General features: G+C 35.7%; 2 protein-coding genes and 1 pseudogene across 2 annotated transcripts; all 3 read right to left on the bottom strand.

The window, feature by feature from the left end:
• On the bottom strand, positions 1 to 757 carry LOC106330907. The gene is made up of 2 exons (XM_013769296.1): positions 332 to 757; positions 1 to 30 (listed from the first exon to the last, which is right to left on the bottom strand). The coding sequence occupies exons 1-2, from the start codon at positions 755 to 757 to the stop codon at positions 1 to 3; spliced, it is 456 nt and encodes a 151-aa protein (XP_013624750.1).
• Positions 758 to 5,948: 5,191 nt separating this feature from the next.
• On the bottom strand, positions 5,949 to 7,253 carry LOC106330906 (annotated as a pseudogene).
• A 5,935-nt stretch (positions 7,254 to 13,188) lies between these two features.
• Positions 13,189 to 14,415, bottom strand: LOC106330905 (F-box/kelch-repeat protein At3g27150-like). Its single transcript, XM_013769295.1, has one exon. It carries the CDS (start codon positions 14,413 to 14,415, stop codon positions 13,189 to 13,191), a length of 1,227 nt encoding a protein of 408 aa, XP_013624749.1.
• Between the last annotated feature and the right edge of the window lie 7,630 nt (positions 14,416 to 22,045).

Below are 22,045 nucleotides of genomic sequence, written 5' to 3'. Positions count from 1 at the left end.
TCAAATAACATAAGTCAAGCAGTCTAGCGTCTACAACAAAAGCAACATAAGTTGCAATCCAAAAAAAACAATAACAAAAGATACAATCCAATTAGAGGGAAAAAAGCTCTTGATAGGGTGAAGACGCTATCCAATAGATCAATCCTGTGGATATAGAATTCACCAGACCTTAGATGGGCACTTTGCAGTAAACCCTGTTGTGTCTCGAAACATCGCAGCGGCCACATTTGTTTTGTTTTGTTTTTTTGGGAACCTACGAGAAAAAGAATAATGGCGGTTTAAGCAAGGAGAACTAGAAAGTTAGTTAAGTGTGTATAAATTTTTTGCTGACCTTGATTTCACCAGTAGAGGGGATGCGTTGGTCCTTGGGACGGCCTGAAGGACGACGGGTATTAGGAGGCTGTAGATTGAGAGAAGCAATAGCGGGAGGGATAGGGAGCTCTCCAAACGGGGCTTCCGGGTAGATGACACCAGAGTACGTGTCTTTCCATGACTGGGTTCTGTAGCAATCTCCAACAAGTTGGACATGGGAGAGACCGACTGAGTCAGCACCTAGCATTGCATCTCCGCATGGGATTTTTAGCTTTTGGAAAACTTGGCAAGAACAGACTTTAGTGTCTAAAGCAACCGTGTATGAATGGCCAAAAATACCCTTAACTTGATAGCTCCAATCTGTGATGTTTGTGATTTTACTACATTTGGTTAACCTTATGTGTGTGTCAATAACAACAGCGATTTCTGAGGTGACCGCGCCCATGTGTTTAGAAGACTTGGTTCTCCTAGCTGAAAACCACCGTGTCAACATCCACTGGATGAACATGAATAACTCAATAATTGGGGATGGTCTGGATTTTTCAAAGCATTGTTAAGTTGCTCGGCGACGTTGATGGTTAGAAGATTGTATCGGTTCCCCAGGAAGTAAGTCCTCGACCATATAGCGGTGCCGATGTCTTCTAGGTATTTGGCGCAAGCTGAATTGTTTAGCGGATTTTACCAAAGTTGTCATTAAAGTCTTTGCGTTTGAATGAGAAGGCAGCAGCATAAATAAGTTTGGCAAGTCCCTTGCTCTTGTAACGGGAGACAACGTTCCTCATGATGTGGACGATGCAGGCACCGTGATGCGCCTTTGGGAAAACAATTGCCTTTGCTTTAAGTAGGCAGATGTGACGATCTGAGATGATAGTAAGAGTAGGGGAGTCAGTGATTATCCTTTCCACCTTAGTCAGAAACCAGACCCAAGCGTTGTCGTTCTCTCCATCAACAACAGCGAAAGCTAGTGGGAAAACTTGGAAGTTGGCATCTTGGCCGGAAGCTGTGAGTAGGACGCCTTTGTATTTTCCAGAAAGATGTGTGCCATCGATTATGAGAACGGGTTGAACCCTACGGAAACCATGTATTGAAGCACCAAAGGAGAGGAATGCGTAGAGGAAACGGGAATCACCAAAATCGTCAAGTTCAGTTTCAATGGCTGTGATGGTCCCGAGGTTGGTCTGTTTCAACCTTTCAAAGTATGAAGCAAGGTTAAGATAGGAGTCCTCTGCATTACCAACAATGTTCTCGACAACTTTTTCTTTGGCACGGTGACATTTCATGTACGAGGCAAAGACACGCAAGTCCTCCAGCACAAGCTGTTGTAGCTGAGCAGCTTTTGGGCCGTCGTTTGGTTCCCCGTAACGGGAACAATAGACATGAGCAATGACTTTCGAAGTGGCCTTCGTTTTGTATTGCTCGCGCTGGTCAAAAGGGCAGGTATGATCCAACTGAGCCTTCTTTATAGTGTAATAACAACATGTTGAGAGTTCTTTGGCATATATGCGCCAATCACGGTGGGTGTCGTGGCAACTGAGCACAAATGAGTTCCTTGTGGTCCGGGTTTGTCTAAAGTGAAAGCTTCTTGATAGCATAAATAGCTAAGGAAATTTGACAGTCTTGCTTGGTTGCATATAGCTTTCCCACAGTGGGTTCAGCATTGGTGTCGTCTAGGTTAAGATCCGGTACATCATCAGCCTCGTAAGAAACGTTGTCATAGAGAGGGGGGATATCAAATTCCTCATCACTAATCTCAGATAGTGGCCTAGTCTCCCAGGGTGGTGGGGTCTCAAGAACGGGCGGGTGAGGGTGACCGTGTTTTGGTTGTGGTGTACGCGGAGACGTTTCACCTCTCCTTGTTTGCGTGTACGGTGTTCCCGGTTGTACACCCCCATACGATGTGTACGAGGGGCAATTCGGAGTACACGTGTACGACGTATCGGGGTGTCCACGAGAGTAAGGAGTCTGCGGCTGATCTTTGTGCGTACACGTGTACGAAGGGTTGGATTGTACAAAAGGGCGATCCTTTTGGTGTACACCTAGAAAATCCAGGTCTCACTTCCAATCTGTATCATCTTCGCCAAATAAACGGACAATATGGTTAAATACGCTGCCGGTAGTTGACCGATAGGTTTCTTGGGCAGTTTTAGGGACATGTAACCCTGCCATGACCTCAACTGCATCGGAACCGCCAAGCTTTCCCCTATCAAAGGCTCCCAAAAGTCATGGTCAAATCTGCGAACCGGGACTGTCTCAAGAGGCTCTGAAGTATCATGCTCGGTATTTTCTTCGTCGTCTAGTTGCCAATCTTCGGGGATGTTGTCGGGGTCCTCATTGAACATTTGTTCTAACATCTCATCTCCGCATGAAAGTGTTTCGTCTTGGATTGAGAGACGGTTTCTTTTAGAGGGACCGGGGGGAGATGTACCATCAGAATGGGGGGGGGGATGTGGTCGTTAGTTGGGTGGAGGGGGGGTATCTTGAAGGAGTTTGTCTTCATCAAAGAGGGAAAAGCTGGAGATTTTAGAAGAGGCGGATGAAAGAGGGCGAAAAGGGTTGAAGTTTGGCTTTATCGGTTGGTTTGGTGTTACTAAAGGGTGAGGATTTTCAGAAACTTGACTTTGTTGCGGTTGCCCTCTTTTTGTATCAAAAGTGACGAACAAGTTCATGGTTTGGTTTATAACTTGGTGGTGGAGAAAATATGATATGGCCCCGTCGTTGGTCATGATAATCAGTGGAGTGGTGAGGCCGGTGGCAAGCTCCTTACTGTTAGGAGGCCAATAACTCAAAGTAGACGGCGGAGCGGGGTCGGTGAACATGTAGAACTCCTTAGCGACATTATCTCGTAGCTCCGTCAACGATAGTCCAGCGCGAATGGGCACGATCATGGACATCTTCTTCTTGTAAGCTCACAGCGAAGGTCTATTCACCGAGGATAACCATGCAGTGGTCGGCCATGGAGAACGGAGGATGAAAACGGTTTCAGCTTTGGAAATGTGACGGGAATGAAAAACAATGAAGGGGGAGATGAGATTGACTTTTTCATGAACATGTAATCTAAACCGTAGATGGATAAAGTGGAAAAATAAATCCAAGGGCTCAAAAAACATAGATATCAGTCTTGTCAATAAAAAGTAGAAGAAATCTGGACCATCTAGGAGGTGTGGAGATCAACGGCTGAGGGCATTTTCCGCTAGTAACAAAATCTAGTTAGGTTGTGGGTTGGTTAGCACATAAATAGGTAGTTGGTCCAAACGGAAGCTGTTACTGGAAACTGTGTTGGTATAAGAAACTGTTTTTATGTGATATTAAAAAGTCAAAACTCTCGTTTGGTGTAATTATTTCTTGTATGTATCTCTCTCACACTCTGACGTCTGCAAAAGGTACAATGATTTCGTATTTAGGTTAAATATATTTGAGTTGACAACAAAGTATAAAAATGCATATACAAAAGTAGGTGAGGTTCATTAATATGATCGGCACGTTTTAATTTTAGATTGAAATCAGTTAATGGAGTTATTATGGTTTAATAAAACGTTTAGTTGTTTTGTGACTAATAAAATCTCAAATTCTAACTTTAAAAAAAAACATTCAAACGTGAAAAATTGGTCTTTCTCTGTTTAAAAGATTTTGAGGAATTTAAAAAAACAAAATATGATAGATTAAATTATTAATTTTAAGAAGTTTAATTCTTAATAAGATCCATAACCTGCTACGCTAATCATGCATTTCAACCTCAACATTTCGTAGTTAAATATTGTTTTTGATTATCCAGATTTATTTTAGTCATCATGATTACAATCCTTAAAATGTAATAATATACTATATAGTGTTTGTTCATTTGTCCTATCATACAACAGGATTCCAAATACTAGGTCTAAAGCTAACATAGTCCTTTGACCAAAGAGGAAGCAGCTATCTGGCTCTGAAAGTAAAGGTTGATTGCTAAACAAGAAAAAAAGCCAAGGGTTGGGCCTCGAATGAATCTTGATTGGGCTTAAAGTATCAGTTTGGGAAGTCGATCTACCTATCTGGTGGATTGACCGATTCACTATGGTTCATATCATGGAAAATGTCATTACCATTAGAAGCCTAAAAATTTAAAATATAAGATCATTCTCTTAGGGAGGATCTCTTAGACCATGATTAACTCCAGCTAAGAGACGGTTCTTATCCTTTCTTAGATTTTAACTAAGAAAATATAAAAACCGTCTCTTAAATAAGAGAGATATAATAACCGTTTTTTAGCCGAAAAGTGTATAAAAAAACATAAAAATAAAAAAATATCAAATCATGAGTTAAGAACCCCGGGTAAGAGACCGGAGTTAATCATGCTCTTAGCGAATATAAGAGACGTCTATTAGTTTTTAACTAAAAAAAGTTAAGAGACATCTCCTAAGGACCCGACTGATTTAAACGCAGCGGTTGCGGGTGCGGGAGTTTGCAGATGCGGGTGGTTGCGGTTTCAAGCGTTATTAAGCGTTTTGTATGACTGGCACAACGTTTGAAAATTGTTGCGTTTGCTGGATATTTACGACTGGTTGATTATAAGATATTGCATCGGTTTAATAATAAATTATCAATATTAACATATTATAACATTATAAAATATAAAAACATACACTTATAATAAAAATATATTAATTATCAATATAATATGATTAATAAAAATATTATGTTTATTTATTGAACTTTTTAAATTAGTTGAAAGTTATAATTTTAATAAAATTTGTTTTGAAGATTTGTGTTAAAAAATTTAAAAGAATATTTTGTTTCATTTTATATATGTGTATATCTTTATATATGTGTAAATTTGTAAAAATTGCAATGAATGGTTAGTTTAAATTTTTTATAAAACAAATTATGATATTGTTTTTGAATTTAAACTAATATATAAAATATGTATATATTTTATTTATAATATTTCCATTTAAAAATTTTAATTTAAAATTTTTAAAATATTTTTGAAAATAGTTTTATATTTATTTATCCACTCGCAACCGCCCGCAAGCGCAAACACTAGTTGGAACCAGCTTTTGATTCTAAGAGGTTCGAAGCGGTTCAGAGCGGTTTGAAGCGATTTGTAACGTTTTATATAATTGTTTCGAAACGCTATCAACCGCTACCAACCGCAAAAACTGTGTTTGCGGGTGGTAGTGGAAAAACAATTCAGATCTTATTTATAAAAAACGTCTCTTAGCTTTTTTTTAGTTAAAATATAAGAGACGTCTCTTATATTCGCTAAGTGACCCTCTCTAAGAAACATGCATTAATCATGCCCTAAGTCACCATGTAGTTTTGGATGTTGACTACGAACATTAAATACTCTCTCCACATATTAAAAAACATATTAATCATGTATCTTTTTTTTTTAAATTATCAAATTCCAATGCTTTTTAATGAATAGTTTTTTAATAAATCTAATTATTTTTATTGAAAATTGCAATATTTGTATAGGAAACATAAAAAAATATATTTTTGTGAAACAAAAATTTTCTCTAAAATTTCTATCTTAATGAAACGGAGATAGTAACTTTTAACCTTTTGTACTGTGTGTTAAATTCAAGCTTATCCCATTTCCCAAAGAAAAAACATTTAATAACTTTAAATAAGCAAGAGAACACAAGCTTAAGATGCAAATATAGAAATGACATTATAAAAACATGACAATAACCCGAAAGTCAAGACCTATAAAGATCGCCTCACAACACAAAACACAAAGACAACAACACAAACAAAGTTTTAAGCAAGCATTACACAACAGTTGAGAATAGAATGGTTAAGATGATAAGATCACTACCACCACGACAACAAATCTCCTCCCAATGAATATCTTCCATGTCTGGAGATGGACAAGACTTGTAGATCCCCCATTTCTGAGAGTGAAGTCTATTGAACGAAGCTCCAATCAGCATAAGATTATCTTTAACCGACTTAAATACAACACCCCAACCTTTAGTTAAATGTGCCATCACAGGTATAGCTCCAAGCTTCTTCCAAGTGTTTGTGTTTACATTATACACGCGAAGCTCATTCAATGATGTTTCCAGCAAGTAGAGAGTATCATTGACCACCGCAATACGCGGAGGCGCTTGGAAAATGGATAAAGACATGTCTGCAAGCTTATTTGGTATCAACTCCCAAGAATTTGTTTCCTCATCGTAGCTTTCTGCACAAGTTAGGTTTTCGTTGTTTTCATTCTGACCGCCGAGAACATAAAACTTACCACGCTAGAAGCATCCGGAACACAACTTCCTCCGCCTATGCATTGGAAGAATGGATGCCCATGTTTTTGTTTCGGCATTGTACTTTTCTACTATGCTTACAACCTCAACCCCATTTTTACTTATCGTAAATCCGCCGGCGAAAAAGGCATTTGTACCGTGGCTTGCGGAAGCAAACATGATTCTCGGTGTAATCATCTCAGGACCTTTGAACCATTTGTGCATTGCAAGCTCGTAACGCCACACCGTAATGCCCTCCTTATTTCTCCAGATGACGATTAGTTGCGTACCCACACAAGTGGTTTCCTTATCACCACTGAAAAAATTAATGTCAGAAGAGAGCTTTGGAAGTCTCTGGAAACTTTTGAAGTCCTCATCAAACATAGTCCAACGCCTATCACTGCTTGACAGTATAAAAAAGTACGGTTTCACAAGTCCGAGCTCTCGCCTCGTTCGGAAAATTTCACTACTTTTCAGCAACTGTGAAAACAGGTTGTTGAGAAACTGTAGTTTCCAATACTCACAGCATGGAACACGGGCAAAAATCTCGACCTGAAGCTCGTACAAAAGCTGAGGAGCAGTTTGATATGCATTTTGAGATGTTAAACATGCATGGCTATGAGCTGTTTCTCCCATTTCTTCTCCTTTTGAATCAGGAGAAGAATCGGCATCCATGTCGAGGATAATAGGCATAGTGCCAATGACCGGAACCTTTTTCATTGGCTTGGACTGTAACAAACCAAATGAAAAAAAAAAAACTTTATCACTCATCTTTCAATTTATTTGCAAAAATTATTATAGCATTTTTAAAATAACTAACTACACTTTTTGGTATTACAAAGATTCAGTAACTAAAATAAACTCTGTCATCAGGTCACACATTTTTCCAGGCTTTTAAAGTTATCAATCATTAAGTATGCAAAGTAATCTGTATCAGAATTTTTGCATATGAAACGTACAAAAAAATCTTATGGAGATATGCAATGTCAGTCTGACATGTTTAGACAATTTTAGGGTGAAATCTATACTATTATTTGAGAAGTGAATTTGCTTATTGTCACATTTTCCATGATTTTAGAGCTAAGTCATTAGTTTTAATAAATAATTTTAATTAAACTATAATTAAAATATAATTCATTATTTATCTGATTATAAATTAATATTATAAAATTATCTCAAAACAATAAATGGAAAACATTTTTGAAAAAAAAGAAAAATATAATTTCACTTATTTATTTTGTGTTTATCTACATCTTTCTTTCTTATTCACTAATTTTTATAATTAGTAGTATAAATATACATATAATAATTAGATTTATCATTATACTAAAATATTAAAAATATTAGATATTACAATCAATAGACCAAAAGAGTTATAATACATAAAATCATAAATTAACAACAACATAAAAAAAAATCATAAACAACAACATAAGAACAATACAATTTATGTTGACAAGGCTTTTTGTTATTCCTAAAATTTAAATTATAACTATAACGAATTACCTAACAAGATAGCGAACCCTAGCGAACAGAACAAAAACAAAAAGTGATATGCCTACAATTAGATACCTCACTATCCGCCTAAGCAAACTTGAAAACTATCTATTGCATTGTATTTAAAGTATTTTATAGGAAAACTAAAATTTTTAATTGTAACCAATTTCTTATTTCCCATTCATTGTATAATTCATTTTCTGTTGATCAAAGAATTCAATATTTCAACGAAAAAACTATTTTTATAATTTGTTAATTGTGAACACAAAAATTTGGGATTAAATACCTTGAATATAAGTGCACAACTAATAAGTAAATGTATTATATATATAAATTGGTACCTCTACAATGAAAATGTATGATGTTCTTAAAGTTACAAATCGCAGTGTATATGTGCCAGTAACAATAAAATTATCAAACAAAATATGAGAATATATAGTGTAAAATTTTAAATTCTTACCATGACAATGATTTTTGACTAAAAACTTAGTAATTTATTAGAGATGAGGTATTGATAAATTATTTGACATATTTAGTTTTGACTATATCTTCAATTTAAGTCAAACTATTTAATTTAAAGCTATCATGTTTACAAAAAATTGACCAAATGTTTCATTTGAGAATCCGCCAAAAAAGGACCATAGAGAAGTAACATACTGAATTAAACTTTTGTAAAAAAAACATATTGAATTAAAAATTAAGTGGTGTTCCAAAAAAAAAGAAGAACATGAGGAAAGCTAGTCAAACGGGTTGGGTCATGCATGTACACATCTACAATAAATGACTAGATTTTGATCCGCAAAATTTTTTAATTAAAATTTCAAATATTAGATTACTTTAATTTTTAGAACATATATATCTAGTTTTATTGTCAAGATTGTATATTTTACCAAGAAAACTTTGGAAAATTACACAACTATTTTTGAGTTTGGAAGATTTCATGAACTTTGAATTTGTTTTTATTACTACATTAATACATTATTTTATAAAAATATTTTAATTTTTGGTAATATTTTCTAAATTTTTTTCAACAAATTTTGTTATATTTAAAATAAAAATAAATTTATAATTAATACTTGATCTGTCATTAATAGTTTAAATGAATTATTAAAATTTCATAGTTTTTAATAATGTATTTTTAAAATAGTATATGAACTAAATGTTACTATATACTATTATATTTTTGTATATAAACATTTTTAAATAATATATTGTTGAGAGTTTCAAAATAAAATAAAAAGAGAACATAAAGTTGTAGACATAAAAATTTAACTTATGTTAATAAATATATTTTTGTATAAAAATATTATATTGTTTACGAATTTAAACTCATTTTAATAATAAATTATAATTTATTTAAATGAAACAATTATTATTTTTTGTTAATTTACCTATTTAATATAATTTTGTCATATTTAATTCATAAATCACTTTTATTTTTATATAATACATAATATAATTATAAATTTATAAAAATAGTGTATTTTTTGTTTTATTGTTTTAGAATAAAATTGTAATTAAAATTGATTTATATTAATATTATATTAGTAATTACAAAATTAGTTAATCTGCTATTTTATAAAAAAATATTTAATTTTTAGAAAGATTCTGTTAGATTCTTTCTCAACAGGTTTGTTATAATTAAAAAAAAAATTCTTATTAATAGTTGATTTATTATTAATGTAAATAATCAAATATGTCATATTAAATAATTCTTTAAGTGTTCTTACTATGACTTGTTAATAGTAAATAAAAAATATGACCCTAAATTAATAGATTAGATTATCAAATCTTAGAATGTTCAGATACAAAACTCTTATGCAGAATTATGTCTCGCTTTACATGAAAAGTAAAAAGCTTTTATCTGAACAATACAATTTTTTAATTAAATACTACAAAGTAATGAGGAAATGGTAGTGTATATTCCAAATAGTGATTTATTTATATGACGATTTTGTGAGGTCAAATTATAAATTTTTCCCCTTTTTTATGTACCATACAATAAAAAATTTATGACAGATAAATTCTAGTTTTATGAGGTAATCATTGTTGACATGTTCTGTCAATTTTGATTTTGAACCGTTTTAACTATCAAAAACCTAAAAATTGATAATGCCTTCTTCTTTTGGAGCTAGTCTTTTATTTTGATGAAGGTAAAGTTGTCTGTAAATATCTCACTTTTCCGTAGAAATTTCCACCAGATATCTTATACGTGTCTAGGGTTTCAATATTTTTTGCCTAAGCTTAATTTGGTGAAGGGTTTCAAGAATTGTGCAGTTATTACTTGTTTTGATCAAAATCTCAATCGCATATATGCTCCTTTCAACTTGGTTTTAGCCTGGAATTCAGTGTTCTCTTCTCTTTATTTCAGCTAATTGATATCAAAAACTCTAAGTCACTTTTTTTTTTTAACTCTAAGTCACTTGTTATGACTTTGTGATTAATTAAAGTTTAAATGAGGAAATAGTAAGAGATGTGTTTAGCTATGAATAAGACTTTCATGGCCATGTCTTTGGAAGAAGAAGATGTGCCTTTCGATATTAGGATCTACTAGAATAGATTTCATATGAAAGTAACTACTCAATCTTATTGGAAGAATCATCAATCCTGACTGCCAAAAGATTTCAAGCATCATACTTAGACATGCCAAGGAAATGACAGAAATTGAATAATGTCATAGAATAGTACTGTCAAAAAAAAATTACTTGAAATGACTCTAATTAATCTAGACATTACTAGAATGACTTATGTTAAATTTTAATTACTAGACTAAAATTGGATATAAGCAAATTTACTCAATTGCCCATCTCTAACTTAATATCAAAAGGACATCGACAAAAAGAAGAAGAAAGCTTTGTTTTTGTCGGGTTTCTCTCTCACGAGTCACGACATCGACAAAAAAATTTAGGTAGAGCAATCTCCAATGAAGAGTCGCCGTCGTCCCTATCTCACTCCGTCAACATCTCCGTCACAGCCGCCTTCGATTTCGACATCTCCTCCGCAAGTAGCCATTGTCTCTTTCAAGTAAACCTAAATCCTAATTTCAAATGTAATTGCTAAATCTATCCAATTCCAAGTAGTTATTACACCTTTTTTTTAAACATATATTGTTTGACTGAGATGTTTAATTTCAAAAACCCTAAATCCCAATTTCAACATTATCTTGGTAGACGTTTTGTGAGTTCTTTACTCTCATTGTTGCTGTTGAGTTTGGTTGATATGTCTTGTAAGAAAGATATAACTCTTTTCCGCTTTATATAAGAGATTAGACCATTAAAGAAGCCAGAGTTGCTCCATTAGGTTCGTCGTTACTCACTTACTTGGACTCGTGTTCGAAGTATAGCGTTATAATTATTTGTACTGAGATTCAGTGTTATCTTCTTCTTGACTTGATAACTTTCTCAATGTGATCTGAACACTCAAGCTATCTTATGATATTCTCACTAGCATTAGCTAAATTATTTATTTCGGTTTGCGTTTTCTTTGTATACGGTAGCTGAGTGTTGTATTTGTCAAAACAAACTTGGCTTTCATATTTCACTACTGGGGTTTGTTATAATTTGGCTTGTACTGCTTTGTAGAGAAGAAAATAACTTGTGAAGTGCTTTATTTTTCAGGTTGGCTTCTTCTACGGGAATGAGAAAGTATTCTCATCGTTTGTATGAGGTTGGAAAAATCCCAATTCAGAATAGGAGCATGAACCATAGTTGTTTTTTGTCCAACATTCAAATGGTGGAAGAAGCTGTTGGAGAAGATGTTTGGTCTGAGTTGAGGGAATCAGCTCTACTATAGAGCCTCCATAGTCTTTTCTCGTACTCTGTTCGCCGTTTCTACATTGTATACTTCATCTGAAGGCTTTTTGTGCTTCTAATCTTTAGATATGAATGTACAAATGGCTTATCATCGGTTTTTAGCTTTTCACAATGCTCTGGATTCTGAGCATCTGTCACTGAGAAAAGTGAGTTCCACAAAGCGAAAAGATTAAGAGATTTTTTAAAAATTATATTTAGGACTTGTCCTGGAACATAGAGTCTAGTGAAACACTCCTGAGCGTAGACATATTTATACAAACATTCTGAGCATAGACTGGTGAAAGACTGACTTATGGTCTCCAATATTTTAAAAAAACTTCCAAATTTATAAAGAACATATAATTATACAAACATTTATTAAACTTTTATAGTTTTTTTAAACTAATTTTTCTTAATAGTTCTCAAAATTTCAGGATCATTCCTGATTATATTGATGGTTAATTGGAGAGTTTTTCTAAAAAGAAAATTAAAACTGTATGAGAAATTTTGCATAAATTTATGATAAATTACTTGAAATAACTATAATTACAAAATTAAGATCAGAATTACTGAATCAGATATTTTTTTTGTAATTAGTTATTTCAAGTAATTTCTCATAAATTCTGAATCTCTGATCTTAATTAACCTAAAAATAAACCAGATTCAAAATTAATGTTAACCAGATTGAAATTGAACATTAAATTAAGTTTGGTTTACATAAACCCAGATTTCGACAATAAATCTACAACAACATAAATTTAAAAGTTTGTCACCTCATACGACAAACATATTCTTAAAAATTTGTTTTCTATTCAAATCAGACAATTAACTCTGTCGTGGAAACAAATCTGATGTTTTTAAGAAAGTTTGTCACCATTTTAACAGTAGATTTCTTTTTTTCATACATATTTTATAAACACACTTATTATTCGACAGATTTATTTTTGAGGGTACTATGGTACTATGAAAATAAATATGGTACTATGAAAATAAATATACCGTCAATCAAATGTTAAGGGTACTATGGTAATATTTTTTTTGTTATAACTATGAACAAGGGCAATTTCGACCAGAAAAATATTTTAATAATTTTAAAAAATTATGAGTCATTCTACTAATAACACAATTAATTTGTATCATTTTAGTAAAGTTCCCAAAAAAAATAGAAGAGAAAAGATAGAGTTGTTTCTCAGATAAGAGAGAAAGAAAACTCATAAAAAGTTATCCCATTTCCGAAAGAAACATTTAACTTTAAATAAACAAGATAACACATGCTCAAGATGCAAATATAGAAATGACATTATAATAAACATGACAATAACCAGAAGTTCAAGACCTATAAAGATCGTCACAACATAAACAAAGTTTTAAGCAAGCATCACACAACAGTTGAGAATAAAATGTTTAAGACTACCACCACGACAACAAAGCTCCTCCCAATGAATCTCTTCCATGTCTGGAGATGGATAACACTTGTAGGTCCCCATTTTCTGAGAGTGAGGTCGATTGGAGGAAGCTCCAATCACCATAAGGTTATCTTTAACTGACTTAAATGCGACACCCCAACCTTTGGTTAAATGTACCATCACAGGTATAATTCCAAGCTTCTTCCAAGTGTTTGTGTTTACATTATACACGCGAAGCTCATTCAGTGATGTCTCTAGCAAGTAGAGGTTACCATTGACCACCGCAATACGTGGAGGCGCTTGGAAAATGGATAAAGTCATGTCTGCAAGCATATTTGGTATCAACTCCCAAGAATCTGTTTCCTCATCGTAACGCTCTGCACAAGTTAGGTTTTCGTTGTTTTCATTCTGACCGCCGAGAACATAAAACTTACCACGCAAGACGCATCCCGAACATAGTTTCCTCCGTCTATGCATTGGATGAATGGATGCCCATGTTTTTGTTTCGGCATTGTACTTTTCTACTATGCTTACAACCTCAACCCCATTTTTACTTATCTTAAATCCGCCGGCAAAAAAGGCGTTTGTCCCGTGGCTTGCGGAACCAAACATGATTCTCGGTGTAATCATCTCAGGACCTTTGAACCATTTGTGCATTGCAAGCTCGTAACGCCACACCGTAATGCCCTCCTTATATTTCCCGATGACGATTAGTTGCGTACCCACACAAGTGGTTTCCTTATCACCACTGAAAAAATTAATGTCAGAAGAGAGCTTTGGAAGTCTCTGGGAACTTTTGAAGTCCTCATCAAACATAGTCCAACGCCTATCATTGCTTGATAGCATAAAAAAATACGGTTTCACAAGTCCGAGCTCTCGCCTCGTTCGGAAAATTTCACTACTTTTCAGCAACTGTGAAAACTGTTTGTTGAGAAATTGTAGTTTCCAATACTCAGGGCATGGAACACGGGCAAAAATCTCGACCTGAAGCTCGTACAAAAGCTGAGGAGCAACATGGTATGCATTTTGAGATGTTAAACATGCAAGGCTTTGAGCTATTTCTTTTGTTTCTCCACTTTCCTCTCCTTCTGACGCAGAAGAGGAATCAACATTCATATCGAGGATAATAGGCATAGTGCCAATGATCGGAACCTTTTTCATTGGTTTAGATTGGCTTAAAATTGACATAACTATCTGTAACAGACCAAAAGAAAAAAAAATGTTTATGACTCACCCACTCAAATTATTTGCAAAAGAATTAATATAGCTAGCATTTTCAACATACACGACTATACTTTTGGTGTTAAAGTTATCAATAATATGCTCAATAATGTTTATTAGAATTTGCGCATATGAAACGTACAAAATCGAAAAAATCTTATGGAGATGTGCAATGTCATGTTAGGGTGAAATTTAGACAATATTACAATCAATAGACAAAAAAGTTTCTAATACATAGAAATTAGAGACAACGACATAAGAACATTATAATTCACGTTGACAACACTTTTTGTAATTCCAAGAAGATGTATATTATAACTACAACACATTATTTAACAAGATAGCGAACCGAAAAAAAAAACAAAACAAAAAGTGATATGCCTACAATGAGACATCAGACACTATCCGCCTAAACAAACTTGAAAACTATTGCATTGGTATTAAATGTTTTATATTAAAATTAAAACTTTAGAAATGCTAAACCAATTTCTTATTTCGCTTCATTGTTATAAAGCATTTCCTGTTGATCAATGAATCTAATATGTCAACAAAAAAAAACTATTTTATAAATTTTTTATAGTGAACATACAAATTAGGGCCTAAATACCTTGAATATAACAATAAACGTCTTAAATATGTATAAGCTGGTACCTTATAAAATGAAATTGGATGATGCTATTAGAGTTTCGAATCGCAGTATATATGGTGCTAGTAACAATATAAATTATCAAACAGAATACGAGATTATATAGTGTAAGATTTTAGATTCTTACCATGACAATGATTTTTGACTAGAAATTTGGTAATTTATTAAAGACGAGTTATTGATAAATTAGTTGACCATTTTAGTTTTTGTCTTTTTGGCTATATCTCTTCAATTCAAGTCAAGCTACGTAATTAAAGTTATCATGTTTACAAAAATTTTTTTGACCAAATGTTTCATTTGAGAATCTGTCAAAAAAAAATAGGAACATAAAGAAGTAACATATTGAATTAAATATTATAGAAAATAATGTGGGTGTATAATTGACCAAAGTAGAGGAACGTGAGGAAAGAATTTAGTAAAAGGGGTTGGTTTTTGTCCCAACTGACACAAACCAGAGTTGGATCTGATTCAAAGGGGTTGATTCGCTTTAGAAAGAACTGTCAGCCAATGGGACAGAGAGGGCTCTGATTCTGCAAAGGATTCACACTCTGGTAACAAAGACGCATAACATTCTGAAGATAATATGTTGAACAATCGCAGGGAAAATTAGATTCTGAATAATGAAAATAAGGAGCAAAGTGGCCAAGCTGATGTTCCAGCTGCCAAAATATTGTCTAATAAGTATAACGAACATGATGAAGATAATGAAAGTTGTCTAAGACCTTGTCCTTTAACATCTCTGGTTTGTTAGTGACGACTACACACTCTCATTACTTAGTGTAGGAAAGATGTGAATCTTTTGCTAGTGTTAGAAAATCATGCATATCTGCTTGGTTGATATGTTAGACACCGCGGAATCATATCCTGCAGAAAAATGCAACAGTGAGTGACCATGGGGATACAGCTCTATGACCATTTGGTTCAACTTTACTTGAGCCAGGTTTAAGACGGTGACAATCTAATTTACCTTTCCTTCGCTGGAAATGACATGTTTAGCTGGGAATTCAACCTTTTTGGCTTTAGTGATTGTGTCTTCTCGTTTATTCGTTTTTGGTTTTTGGTCGCTTTCTAAATACAATCTGGTAAAACAAAACACCAATCCATACGTTAACCTCAAGTTTGAACATAATATTTTAGAACCAAAAAAACTTTAAACTTATTCTGGTTAAGACATTACTGACCAGTCGCTAACCTTTGATGAGATCACAGGAGTTTTGAATCGCAAGGATACCTGACATCCAGAATTCTCAACTTTGTTAGCTAAACATTATAAACATTTTCACCGAACCAGGCACCGAAAAACGCCAGAATCCCCTCCACGAGATTAAAATAAAAGTGTTTATTCTGTATTAAACTTGGGCCACTTTACGCCAAGTTCATGTTAATCTTGTGATGCATATTATTGCCAAACTTATCCAAATTTTATCCAAATTTATCGTACAGAAGCTGATATACATATATGGATAACGGATCTATACGCTTTTTTGTCAACATACGGAATTACGGATCCATATGCGTTAAATCATGGAAAGACTACAAACAAGGAAATTTGATATAATAAGATTAAGTGGGTCGTTCATCATATATCCACGAGTAACACCCTGAATTATCTAAGGACTATAGATCCTAAAATCTACATTAAGAATTTGACAGTGATTGAGAGTTTAGTCAAGTGAAGATAAATGATGTAGGCAACAATATCTTTAGAACACAACGATATAATCAGTTTCCGGTAGGCAAAAATGAACTTTTATTGATGAATAAGATCGAATACAATGAGTAAAACAAGATCGAACATTACAACGAGATCGTTAAGAGAAACGATCTAAAGATGGAAGAAAACAAGGTCGAAGTGCGGGTGTAGCTCTCTAGGGTTTTCAATGTCTTATTCTCCATGTATGTTCTCCTCTCTTTATAGTAGGTCGATTTTGTGATCTCCGTAACCGCTCGGCGATCTCTATCTCTTGTTTCGCGACCTCTGGGCCCTCGAAGTCTCCATCTCGAGCTCGTACACTCGCTATGGGCTTCAGCTCTTTACGTCCTGATATCACTCAAATTACCCTAAGGAGTGATTTATACTCTCTCAAATAAGAGGTTGAGTTGTAGTACTTAGGGATCGAATTCACAGGGAGGTAGGGAACCTAAGAAATCTAATATGATTTGTTAAGTTGGATGTTTCAACGGTTTTAAATGTAAATAGCAGTTTAGAGATCAAGCAAAGTATTTGCTTAATTGACTGGTTGAGGTTTTGGTGCTTATTAAAGAAATAACTAGACTTAGGGTTTTTATTCAGGAAAATTGGGATTATAATCCTACGGATGCCTAATGAGTTGCTTGCATGATAATGTAAAGCACAACTACTTGATCAACAAGTCCATCAGCGTTCGCAATGTTTGTACTCGTCTATTAACTAGATCTATTGATCTCAACTGTCGTATTTTGATCAATAAAAAGTGTTGATCGATAATCCTATAGGGATATCGATCGATGCACCTTTTGCCCCGCCGATCGATTATTCAAGTGTGACATCGATCGACGCGCTCTAGTCAAGCTTTATGCGCCGGTTGAATAATAGCTTACTAAGCTCACTAGATCAGCTCTCGCCTTGCTCGTAGCAAGAAACATAGTTCTATTAGAATGTTTTCAGGATGAGATTAAAGCTCTCGCTTTTATCAATCGAATCCAAGGGCAGGTTCTAGGTAGCTAATCTAGATACATCACAATCGTAAAGATGATTATCACAACTCAACAATTTATAGTTGAGGCTAATCCCTCCTAACCTATTTAAACCCTAAAATCTAACAAAAGAACTACTCAGACAAGGCTAAGCAATTCATGACAGCAATTAGGTATAAAAATTGCATTAGAATAATAAAATAGATATCAGTGGAGTTCCAATCACAAATATAACTTTGGATCTTCTCTCCAATCTATCAAAATCCTAGAAAACCTTTGCTGTCAAACTAGTAAAATAATAAAGCACACTTTTCCTCTAACATGGTGGCAAAACTTATATAGTTAGGTTAAAATTCGTCAGGGGTAATCTTGTAAATTGGTGAAGACTTGGGCTTCAAGTCGGTTGTGATCAAACGGGCTTTCTGCGCGCTTCGCTATCGATCGACATCACGATGTTAACATCGATCGATTACTTCTCTTCAATATCGACCGATTGTCGAGCTCGATGGTCATCTCGGGTGCTTGCTCCAAATATCTCCAAAATGCTCGAAAATCATCACTTATCTTTAAATCACTCCTGATCTTATAAATATAGTAAATAAACTCTATAATATAATAATTATTAGTAAAAACTCCTATAAAACATGGGTAAAAGTAGGTCAAATCCATGGTCTATCACGGCCCATATCCTCGATCGTGGCCCATTAGCACGTTGACCGAAATTGGGTCCAACATTTGTCCTCCAGTCTCATTTGATTTGAACGAAAAGAAAAGAGACGGTTAGTTTTTAACTCGGACTTTGTCGTTTGATGCCCGAAACGATTTTGGCTTGACTTAATGATGATTCTTGAAAACCGTTGTTTGGCGCGCTTTTTCCTTCTCTCTTTTTTTACGCGTAACGGCTATATTAGCCGCCGCTAGGGTGAGACCTAGGTCATCATTATCCTTCTCGAGAATGATGATAGAGCCGTTAGGATGGTTATAAATACGCGAGAGATTTCCTTTTCGTCTCAACTCTGATTCTTTTTCCTCATCTCTTTACTTTTGCTCTAAGATTTCTTGATCATTGAACTTTGAGATGTCTTCGTCATTCAGCTTTCCTCACCCGACGACTACGATCGATGATCTTGACGATCTCTACAAGGTGTATGGGGTCGATCTCTCCATCGTTCTCGATTTGGCTGGCGCGTCTGAGACTCCCGAAACCGTTCGGGGAGGGTATTGCGGAGCCAATCTTTCTTTCTTTCAATTTTGCGGTCTTACCTTCCCGATTCCGGAGTCTGTGCTCGAGATTCTGGTGAAGCTTGATTTATCATTTACTCAATTCCTCCCAAATTTTCTTAGGCACCTTATAGCGTTCTTGGTTAGGGCTAGGGAGGAAGGTCTTTCCTTCGGTCTTGGTGACTTTCGACACCTTTTTTTGGTGAAGCGAAACAAGCAGAGTCCTGGTACCTTCCTCGTGTCTCCGCGCCCGGGTCGCCATGTCATTGAGGACGTCCCTTATTGCGATGAGAAGTGGCAAGAGCAATTTTTCGTTTTTAAGGTGGATCGAGCGTCTGTGGGCAAATTCGATTTCTCTCGACTTCCCAGAATTGGGCTGAGAATATAGGTTAGTTTTTTCTTGATCTGAATGCCAATGTTTTTCTTTGGGGAATTGGTGACTCAATTTTTCGTTTCTCTTTAATTGTTTCAGCTCCTTCTGGAAGTTCTTTGATGTCAGACGAGATTCATGGTCTGATCGGAGTCCTTCGGAGAGGTCGTTCGCACTGGTCATCGTTTGACCGGACCCGGATCCGAGCTGCTTTTCCCATACCGGAAGGGACTAATAGTGCCCCATTGGTTGTAGGGGGTTCTGAGGATGAGACGGAACACTCTCGGGAAGTCATTGCGACTCCTTCCGTTCAAGCTCAGTCTTCAGACCGATTGGTTAGGCAGCTCGTGAGGAGGTCGTCGTTTCGTGCTTTTGGGTCAGAATCGAGGAGCCGAGCTTCTAATAGACCTCCTTTGGTCTCAATTCAGGACTCCTACGATGAAGGTGCTTCTGAGGAGAGATGGTCTCCTATCTCGTTGAGCCCTGGTTCGGAATATGAGGCCGTTGCTGCGACCCGTAAGTGACGTCGATCGTCGAAGGCCGCCTTACCCGGTCCATCCCGTTCTAGGCTTGTTTCTGAAGGCGAAGGTTCTTTGTTTGCGGCCCAAGGCGAATTGATCTCTCTCGCCGGTCGCATGAGATCTGCGGGATGCCGTCTCCCGTCCCTTGTTTCTTCGGATGAGAAGGAAGCTTACGCCGAGGTTGCGGTCGTGAGCCCTAAGGTTTGTTTCTTGCTTTCTTTTCTTTTGAAAAGCGCTTTGAGGTACTCATCTGTCTGCTTTGTTTTCCTTTTAGGTAATGGAAGCCTTCAACGAGTACGTTGTGGTTATGGAGGATCGCGTCGAGGCTTCCCGGAATGACAAGGAGATTGAGAGCATTGGTTCCTAAATCAAGAGGTTTTCGAAGGGAGCTCGAAGCCACCAAACGCGAGGGAAAAAGGGATGCTGAGAAGATCGAGGCTTTGACTGATGATTGGAGGAAGACTCGCCAAGAGAACGAGGCTCTTTCGACCCAGGTTGTTGCTTAGAATTCCAAGATCGCGGCGCTTGCGGTCTCGAGATATTCGTCGTGCTTCCTGTATTGCTCGTCGCGATATCGCAAAGCGATACCGAGAGATTATCCAATCTCTGAAGGAGAAATGGATGAGCAAGAAGAAGGCGGTGTCTGTTGAGATCCAGTTGCAAGAGGTGATCGCCAACATCGATCTTCTGAACGACCTTAAGGATGGGGGTCTAACCGTGGATGCCGAGCTTGCTCGTTTGAAAGAGATGGAGGAAGATTGTGAAGGTTTAGTTGCTTTGGGCACCGTGTCGGATTGGTCGATCTCTGAGCTCGATCTTCCTCAAGTTTCCGAAGATGTCGGGGGGTCGTATGTTCCCGATCGATCCAATTCTAGTTAATCTCTTTTGTTTGATATCTTTTTTTTTGTATTTTGTACTTTTTCCGCGATCTTTGATTGAGAGGTTTTGAATATCTTAAATGGATAAACACGATTTTCGAAAAATCTTTGCTTCCTTAGCCTTCAAGATTCTTTTACTTAGATCGTTGAGATATGGTGATGCTTTGGTCTTTATAAAGCTTCACTTTGTTTTAGGGTTTACCACAGTACTCCGTTAGATTCTTTGTTTTAGAGAAGAACGACCCCTCGTGACTCCGAAAGGATACGAACTCGAGCTGGCAGTGTTAGTGCGAAACATATCCGATACGGAGACGTGAGCGAAGCGCTCACAGAATTTCTTCATGAGGAGAATAGACTCCGTGGGCTTCAACCCAAGAGGGAAAGGACCTCGAGGGTGAAAAGTCTGCTGCTCGTGTTAAGTCGAGTAGCCCGACTGGTTTGGAGGGGCGTGATCGTTCCCCGAAAAAGGCTAAAACGAATGGTTCAGACCATCGTCTCGGTGTTTCGGGTGAGACGGCTGTTGCTAAACCGTTTCATTGGCAGTTTTCTCACTCCAAGGACTGTCCTATTGATGTTAGGAGTTTTCAAGGCTCCTAAGACAAATGTTGTATTATAAAAGATTGTCGAACCAGTTCTGAGAGATATCAAAGCACCGAGAATGCTAGTAATCACTTAATCTAAGTGCAACCAATGATTTAGATGGGTTTTTAAACTATAACTAACTAAAAGGAATAACTAAATGATACTTTCTTAACTATGGGAAAAGAGAACTCATGGATAGGGATTAGACCTCGGGTGATCAAGTTTCGAACTAAGGATGGCAAACAATCAATCAAACTATCAACCTTAAGCTTAGACACAATCCTAAACAAACTCTATGTCTAGATAAATGTTCATTTACTAACACAATTCAAACATCAAATGTCTTTGGTTGAATAATATAAAAGCAATCATAACTAGCAAGTCCAATGGCTATCTTGGCACCTCTAACAACAAATGTCTTTGGAAAAGTATGCTAAAAGCTTAGAAGAGTTGTCTCGGGCATTTCCTCGAACACCTTTCGGGTGAGAAATGCCTAAGGATCAACAACTGAGTGGCCAACTCAGAAGATGCATTATGTTCACTCTGTTAGCAAGAAAATATGAATGATCTACACTAAAACATCATAGCTCTAACCTAATCACCCTTAATCTCCCTAACCCATGAATTCAAAAGGTGATTACTCACTAGTCTCCATGATTCCTCTTAAACCCATGTTGGATTTCAGATTAATCATGTAGAGAAA

The sequence above is a fragment of the Brassica oleracea genome, chromosome C3 (genome assembly GCF_000695525.1).
Source record: "Brassica oleracea var. oleracea cultivar TO1000 chromosome C3, BOL, whole genome shotgun sequence".
Classification (NCBI taxonomy): Eukaryota; Viridiplantae; Streptophyta; class Magnoliopsida; order Brassicales; family Brassicaceae; genus Brassica; species Brassica oleracea.
This window is presented reverse-complemented; position numbering and strand designations above follow the sequence as displayed.